Raw genomic sequence first — 8,386 nt, 5'->3', positions numbered from 1 at the left:
GATCATCTGCTTGGGTATTGTATTCCTGTATTGAGGAACAGTTTTGTCGTAGTCGCAAGAATTGGCAAAATGGTAAGTTGTGACGGAGGGATTTAGGATGATGACTCTCGTACATTAGCAGGCTGTTGCGATCTGTAGGTTTTTGGTAAGTACAGGTTAATAATTTCCCCTGTTCAATTGTAATCAGTAAGTCCAAAAAATGAACCTCCTAATCCGACACCGTAGAAGTGAATTTCAAATATGGGTTTAGTGTGTTTACCCACTCGGTCAGTGAACTAGCTGTAGCCAAAGGGCCTTGCCATACAACCAAGTGTCGTCAATGTACCGACGCCACAATTTTATGTTATCGGTGAAAGGATTAGAAGCTGGTAAAATGAATTATTTTTCAAAGTTATACATATAGAGGCATGCCAAGCTGGGAGCAAAGGTACTTCCCATGCTAGTACCTCTAATCTGATGATAAAATTGATCTTCAAAGCGAAAGAAATTTTCTTTCATTGCTAATGTGGCACATTGCATGATAAATGCAATGGGTGATGTCAAATTGTCACTATTGTGCTGTAGTAAAGATTCCACTACCTGTAGAGTTGCATCTTGGGGTATATTAGTATAGAGAGCCTCCACGTCCATAGTAATTAGTGCTTGGACATCTCCTGTGTTATTAATAGTCTCAATCAGATTTAATACGTCTTTAGTGTCCTGTAAATAAGTGGAGGAACCCTTTACAAGTGATTGTAGAAAGTGATCGCAAAAGATCGATAAGGGCTCGAGGATCGAACCAATCCCAGACACAATTGGTCACCCCGGAGGGAATTGTGTACCTTTGTGGATTTTAGGTAAGCAATAGAAATAGGGAGTTACTGGATTGGTTGCATCTAGGAAAGAATCTTCTTTAGGGGTGATCCATTCATTGTTGGATGCCTCCGAGATCATAACCATCTTCAGTAGAACCGTCGTTTCATTCCTACTCTAGTATCCCTCCCCAATAATCCTCGTTCGTCATAAATCCCCCCACTTTCAATGCAAAGTGCTCTCGGATCTATTAAACAGTCGTTTTCAACTCTCTCCATCAAACCTTTCTATATCCCTCCAATCCAAAAAGACTGTCTCGCTTCACACTGGAAAGCACGTTTCCTCACAGTCTACCAGGCTGGGAGCGAAGTGCCCGCCCCCATGACATTCCTTTGCCGCACCAGCCTGGAATCTCTCCTGTCCGTCACAGTGCTAGAACAGGCGTGTCCTGTGACGTCGTTTCCGGCCACCCAAATCCTCTCTAGCCGCTGCGGCTTCAGCACAGTAAAGGCTTAGACTCTGCAGAGGAAAGATATGCGGATCATGGGGACCGTTCCTGTCGCCCTCTGTCTCCTTTTGTGCGCGGGGACTACGCTCGCGGGATACATAGAGGTAAACAAAACATCTCGATCCAGTTTTCGCCGGAACCTGATATGCGCTCTTGAACGCTTCTTGCTACCAGCATCCACCTTTTTCTGATCCGGATTTGGTGCACCGATGACTGGGCACGGGCACAAACCTGTACTGCGCCACTATGGTCGGCGATTGGGAGGAGTACACTAGTTACCTGTTACCTGCTGTGCTTACCCTTTCTGTCTAGAATGGTATCGCCCTCCTTTGTGTGCTGCGTGAGTCTGGGCTGGCTCAGTGACAGAACAGGGGTGTTGCTATTAGCGCACCTTTGATTTCGCAGCCAAAACAGCTTAGAGGCGGTTGTTTGGCAAAAAAATGCCTGTGTGCCAGTTAACACCTATTTTCTTTGGCGTTCCTTTAATTGATGCAAGAGTAGACTGAAGGGCAAATAAAGGCGCATCCCCTGTAGACCAGGTGTGCGGGAGGAGGGACCCCATTAGTCTAGATGGAATGTGCCATCAGTCTCTTTATTTGGATTTGATGTTTGTGGGTCTAGAAAAGCTGAAGTGATTAAGCCCTCCAACCCCCAATCACCGTTTCCATTTAAAGATCAAGTTGGAAGGCAACACGTTCTCCCGTAAGATGATTGTGGGCAGTGCGCCCCTCCAGGTTAATTTAAGGTGATTGGTGTCATTGAGATCTAGTGGTTATACTGGAATTTTTTTTCTCCAACAGCCTTATTGTCAGCCGATCAGGATCTATGATTTCCACTGTAAATCGTGTGTTCGGCGATGGCCAGGCTTCACAGATACGACCTTTAATTGTTGCAGAGCACCCCGCCACCCTATTGCGACGAAATTGGTGCCATGGGTGCCCACTGCTTTCCTGGATGGATCCTTTGGCTGTACTTGTCCCCTTGGAGTGATGAGGGGACTGTTCCTTACCTGCTAGATAGTCTTCTCCAGCAGATCAGGCAGTGGCGTCATTGCCCTATCCTCCCTTACCTAGATAAGGCAAATGGGGTATTGTCGACATCGTCATTAGTGGTCATACAGTGGTTTCTCTCCAATACCTTAAGTTGGTTGTGTATGACAACCTAGGTGGCTTAAATATTGGGAGATCAAATGTCTCCTGAACACATGGCGTAACTTTGTTCTCTGCAACTCACTAAATCATTCGGTTGAGCATCCCCCACATATAGTTTAACAGTTGTTTTTTTCGTCATGGTATTACATTTATATAGTCTTTGGAGGGCGGAACTCTTTTCTTTTAGATCTATTTGTATTATAGAATTTGGTGTCCTTTAAAGTGCTTGATGTGATAGGATGTCATTTCTCCTCTCACCTGAGTTATCCACACCTGCCAGTGTGTGTCCCTTACTCAGCCATCATCTCATATGATGTCTAGTTGGCTGCCTTACTCCTCTGTTGAGATCCAGTTAAAGCAGGGGTGGCTAATCACTTTGCAACCACCTTGAACCTTTAGTAGGTAATCTAGATTGGGTGGTGGCATGGGCTGAACAGATGAGGCTCTCTTTGTATGGTGTCATTCTTGGGCTGTGGTCTGGCGGCTAAACTGCTAAACTGCTGAAATTGAACTCGGGGATCTGGGTTCTAATCAGTCCTGTTGAAAATTGTGTGTTAGCACAACACACTTGAAATGTAATTATGTAACTCAGCTGTAAGGTTGTACAGGTTCCATTGCTCCTTAGCGTGGTTCCTACCAAATAAATACTAATACATGCTACTGCTGAGGCAGAAACAGGTGATTTAGCAGCATTTGACGGCCCCGAGGCAGTTGAACTGCGCCTTTTTTGGGGCGGGCGGGGGGGGGGGGGGGAATTTCTGGGTTTTTTAGACTGTGAACTCGTGTCGTTGTTGATACGGTCGGGAGTTTATTTAGTTCCACTCGTGATAGGGCGAGACAAAAAATTAATTGATGAAATGCTTGAAACAAGCGAAATCGCTAGATATTATTTTAACCACGTCGGTGATTTTTTGCCAAAGTAAATTAGCTCCGCTTAACTCCCAAATCACAATCGGTTGTACATCTTGTGCCGTCGTTGTGTCTTTTTTTTCCTCGGATTGCCCTCCTTTGCCTGAAATTATGTAATAGACCAAGCAAAGCGATGTGATCACTGTGCAGCAGATTGAGGACAATAGCCTGCTGTACACACGGGCTTAGCGCAGATCTGTGGCCTCCGTCCAAGTGCTAATCCTTCCAGGCCTTGCTGCTCTGTCAAATACCTCTGCTTTGGGTGCTGGTGTCTACTTCATCACGCGGTGGCTGAGGTGTTGGTGAGTGTGTTATACAAGGGTACTTAACTTCCTTTTGACAGTGGGAGCTGGGTTAGTGCCCAGAACCATCCCTCCTATTGGTACAAATTGATGCCTGCAAATCAGTTTTCTTTTTGTCGATTTCTTCCATCGTTTAAGATGTTTGGCGACTCTCAGAACAAGCTACTGTTTTCGTCTTGATAGCAATATTCAGTACTAGGTAGAGAGTAGTAGGGTGAGCTCAGTTTTTTTGCTAGGCAGATAGTTGGGCCTCTTTTCATCTTTGTGGATTATTACTTTGAGACAATTTTCTGCTTACATGTATGGGATTTCTGAAATGACAGGTAGACTTCTCTGTGCTGCCGTTGTGCGGTTTGACCTCTACATTCTTCGTTCAAGACTTGTGAATTAGTCCGGAGTTGGCTAGAAAGTGTCAGTGCTCGTCCCGTCTTTCAAGCACTACCTACTAAAACATCTATGTGATGCTGACAAGCTCGACCTTCCTTTGAACAACGTTGTTGACTGCCCACGGAGTGAGGAATATTTGTCTCACTAGCATGTGTAACATTTCAGAAATCTAGTGAGGGTTCAGAGGGGTGAGACCTCAGAGAACACTGATCTATTTTCAACCAGAAGGTCATAGGTTCAAATTCTACCAGCCAGAGCTCGCTTCTCATCGTTCATCGGGTTCTGTACCTTCGTGTTGGGTGATGGCATGAAGGCGCCAGGCTGAAGTTGCTTGTTGTTTACATTTTAAACACTGCAATTAATACTAAATGTGCGCTTGTATGGTTGTAATGGACATGCCGAAAGAGTTTAATGGGAAGGTTTGTATGTCACTCCAAACAATTCCACCTAGGCACTGCACATTTGTTAGGCGGGAAGCTGGTTGTTAATGCTAGTTTTATTTGTAACGGATAGGGCGTGTTTCCGTTGGAAAAAGTTATCGGTTGTCCTGTCATCAGGTTTTGCCCCCAATCTAGGGGCCTATTTCCCTCTCCAGTTGTAACCTTGACACCCTAATTGATCAAAATAATTGTGTCTCTCTCAACCATGAGATTTCTGCCGTTACTAAATCTTGCTGTTTCCATATGCGAGGATTATGCTACATTTCCCCTTTTTTGTCCAGTCTGGGCTTTAGCAATGCTATTTGCTTCGGGTTCTCAAAGTTCTGTAGTCTTCGTTAGACTACTCAATACTCCACATCCTGAGCTTTGTTTAATCTGAATTCTATCACTTAACAGATCACCTCAGTCAACTTCACAGGTTGCCAATTCACAAATTAATTGCTTTCTCTGCTTCCTGTATCATGCACATCATATTTTAGGGTGGAGGCCCACAGATTATATCAACAGTTCTGAGATGGGCCGAAATGTATTTCGAAGTGTAAGCAGCTATTTCCTAGAATTATCTCCTTTTTGACCTCTGCTCTACTTCAGGTCTCACTGCGGTCCGAAAACTTATCAAAACCGGATTAAAAATCGAGTATATGCCTCCAATTATGTTGAGTCATCAGTTGCCCTAAGAGGCTCTTTGAGAGTTATATAAATCTCAAATAAATAAGGGGTTTTGTTGCTTTATTTCTGTAGCATTGTACAGATTTAAGGTACCCTCGAAATTCCGAGAGCTTCCACCAATGCTGAGATGCAGAAGGGTCCCAAGTGCATTGGTCAGTGACCTCCTTGTGGTATGAGACAGTATATCAAACCGTATATAAATATGGCTTCTCTGTGTTTGTGCGCGTGGGGAGGCGGCGTTTGGACAGAGCCAGGTGCAAATCAGTCTTGACCCTGCTCCTTATGGGAACAGTCCAGCCCAAACTGCCAGGCCAGGTCCTACTTGGATCATAAAAAAGCACCCTGGGACCGGTTTCTGGGTTGTACCCCTCATCAGCTAGTGAGCTTGGAACCCACGTCTGGGCATACCCTACCAAGTTAGGCGACAAAAGCAACAAGCATTTTCAATGCAACGGGTCTCGCATTTGCTCGAATTGGAGCTATTAGCGTTGTAAACCCCTAACCAGACTTTTCTTGCCACACAAATCTAAAAAAAAAAAAAGCAGCCTGATCGCACTATGTGAATTGCAGTGCGATCGTGCTGAAATTGAAAACGGAAAAACAGAGCGTGATCGCGCTATGTAATCTCCAGCGCAATTGCGCTGCGTGAAAAATAAACAGATAAAGTAATCTGGAAACCATGCTGAAAACATCGAGCCTCGTATGTTTTTAGTAGTTTACCGGTGCTGTGTAGGTGAGCTAAACACCGGAAAAGGCATGACGTATGCATGCCTTTCACAAAGGAAAGCAAGCAAATTTTAAAAGGCAAGCCCACGAACCAATGAAAGCGACTGACGTGACATGGGCGTGGTTGGAAGCCCAAAGAGAGATTACTACAGGGGACGGGGCACGTTGCGCTCACTCCTAAAAAGGACCGGTAAGGGACAGAATGCTGAACCATGCAAACATTCCCCCCCCACCCTCTGCCACAGATCTGAGTTTAATCCATCGTTTATCCATCATCTCTGTACTGGGGGTGAATGTTTGACCTTGTTCAGCATTCTGTCTATCACTTGTTCTTTTTGCACACGTAAACTACTATGGCTATTAAACACATACCGATTCTTACCACCCACCCCACCATAAAACTTGGAGCTGTTAAACATAAATGTTAGATTGTTGCAGTGAGGTTTTTTTTTTCTTATCATACTAGAAGGCAAATAAATGGCACGCCCAAGCAGAGCACACCACACCCAGAACATTTCAGAGGTTTACCAAGTGAATGAATACATACGATTTTCCCAGCACGGATTGCGTTTGTATGAAGAATTCTGCTCTTTGGGTCCTTCTAGTTTGTTGAAATTTTGTATCCTGTTTCCTAGTTTTATTTAAAGTGACCTTGGAAGTCTTCCATTTTGTATCACTCAAATTGAGCTCTTTCGAACACAGTTCAGAAAGGTAGGCTTGTCTTTTGAAGAAAACACACATGCCCCGCGGTCATTGTTTCTGCTTGTGAGTGATAACACGAGTGCCTTGTGCAGTCCTGGACTGCATGGTTGCTGTTTCGACTGGATCGGGTGGCACTGGGCGGGGCACCATAGCTGGCAACAGGCCAATGTACTTCAGAAATGCTAAGCCATGCACCTGTCTATCTAAACAGTTTTTAATGAATCACCGGACTTAACATTTCATTTTGGTAGCTTCCCTTTGGTCTCTTTATTCTTCTGGGGAAAAAAAACAGCTCGGCCATCTGGGACTGGTTACCTTTGGCTGTGTGCGAGTGCTTTGAAGTGTGATGCAGATGTGAACTATTTATGTTTTGAACATGAGCCGCGATTATTTGGTGCTTTGTGGTGGGTCGAAGGGGTGCCCTGAAGTTCAGGTTTGTCACCGGGCGCTCGGCACGTATCATTTTTTATGTGTTAGGTATTTCTGAGTTGTAAATGATTACTTTGAACCCTGTGCCCTGTTTTAGTTTAATGATGGGGACCTCCAAAAGCTCCACCATAACCCCCCCGCCCCCCAAACACCCCCAAAAAAGCCAGAAAAAGACCAGGACATTTGATTTGGTTGGAGAAAAGTTTTACAGGCCGCATTTATTATACGAACCTTGCATAAATAGCGCATAGGGAATTATAGGGAAAAAGCGACACCTACTCAAGAACCACAAATATACTAATACAAAACTCCGTTAGAAAGCTGTATATCCTGGTGCCAGAGGCAGCACCACTCGTAGCTCACTTATCAAAAGTGGCCGTGCTCTGGCCCCAGTCTCCACCCCCAAAGGCCCGCGTGATGCTTTCTTACCGGAAGCACACCTTGACCCTTTCTCCGGCCCGGGATCAAAGGCCGTTTCGGAAGATTCCAAAAGGTAATATTAAATGGCGTGCTGTTGGGTCTAATAAGTAATAGTTAATGTTTATTGATGGCCCAACGTGCCATTCCCACGGGGTTCTCATATTTATGGATACTTTTTGTAATTTGCCCTATATCCAGGTTCACTGCAAAAATGTGATGCTTTGGCGCTTCCTCACAGTTATAGAATGACTATCATTGTCACGTAATCCACTATCTGCAGCGTGATTTGCTTGTGTAGCAAAAGACAATTCTATTTAAAACGGATCCTAAAAAAAACACTACATGTGCGTGCGCTCAATTGCAGTCCCATTACAAAGGTTAACTGGCTTTCAGTTGCTGCATTGAGGTGTTAAACTGGTAATTATGATATGTAACCTGTACGAACAGTCCTTTGCATGTGTTACAGTGATAAAATGCCAAAATAATACTTCCTTAGAATGTGCTGTGTAATGCCACATGATTTAGTCAGTTATATCCTTCTTCGACAGATACTTGCAGTGGCTTTCTTGCCACACAATTGCAGTGGCCTTGTATATATCCTAGTAACAGTAAAGCTAAAGCCACGAAGTGGGATTAAGGGTGACTACAATCCATTCTCTATCTTAACCCAGTGTTGACTATCCCCCACCACCCATGCCATGGCTGCTCAACACAGCTAATGGCTCATCTCCAATTCTTCCATTTACCACCAGCTCCCTGACCGAAAGATAGGCCTCATTGCTGTAACATCACAATTGAGGACTGAGGGATTTTATGTTGGGCAGTTGGCGTTAGCATTATTGTGTGATTGTGAAAGAATAATAGGAGTCCCAAGGTCATGTTCCAAGGTTTATGTTACTGTTCCTTTGGTGTAGGCCTGTTAATTTGTTCAAGCATGGTAGCTCTAGTAGC

The 8,386-nt window shown here is 44.5% G+C and overlaps 1 protein-coding gene across 8 annotated transcripts in view; it reads left to right on the top strand.

The window, feature by feature from the left end:
• The first annotated feature begins 1,232 nt into the window (after positions 1–1,232).
• Positions 1,233–8,386, top strand: part of APLP2 (amyloid beta precursor like protein 2) — a 438,018-nt gene continuing 430,864 nt past the window's right edge. For 7 of the 8 annotated variants that reach the window (XM_069224476.1, XM_069224474.1, XM_069224473.1 and 4 more), the window contains exon 1: positions 1,249–1,404. In XM_069224476.1, coding sequence (XP_069080577.1) covers positions 1,327–1,404 — 78 coding nt within the window. In that variant the 5' untranslated portion in view covers positions 1,249–1,326. Of the gene's footprint in view, positions 1,405–8,386 lie in introns of all 8 variants that reach the window. The other variant, XM_069224475.1, reaches the window with a different exon arrangement.

Source organism: Pleurodeles waltl, chromosome 3_1 (genome assembly GCF_031143425.1).
Source record: "Pleurodeles waltl isolate 20211129_DDA chromosome 3_1, aPleWal1.hap1.20221129, whole genome shotgun sequence".
In the NCBI taxonomy this organism is placed as follows: Eukaryota; Metazoa; Chordata; class Amphibia; order Caudata; family Salamandridae; genus Pleurodeles; species Pleurodeles waltl.
The sequence above is the reverse complement of the archived record's forward strand: the minus strand, read 5'-3'. Positions and strand labels throughout refer to the sequence as shown.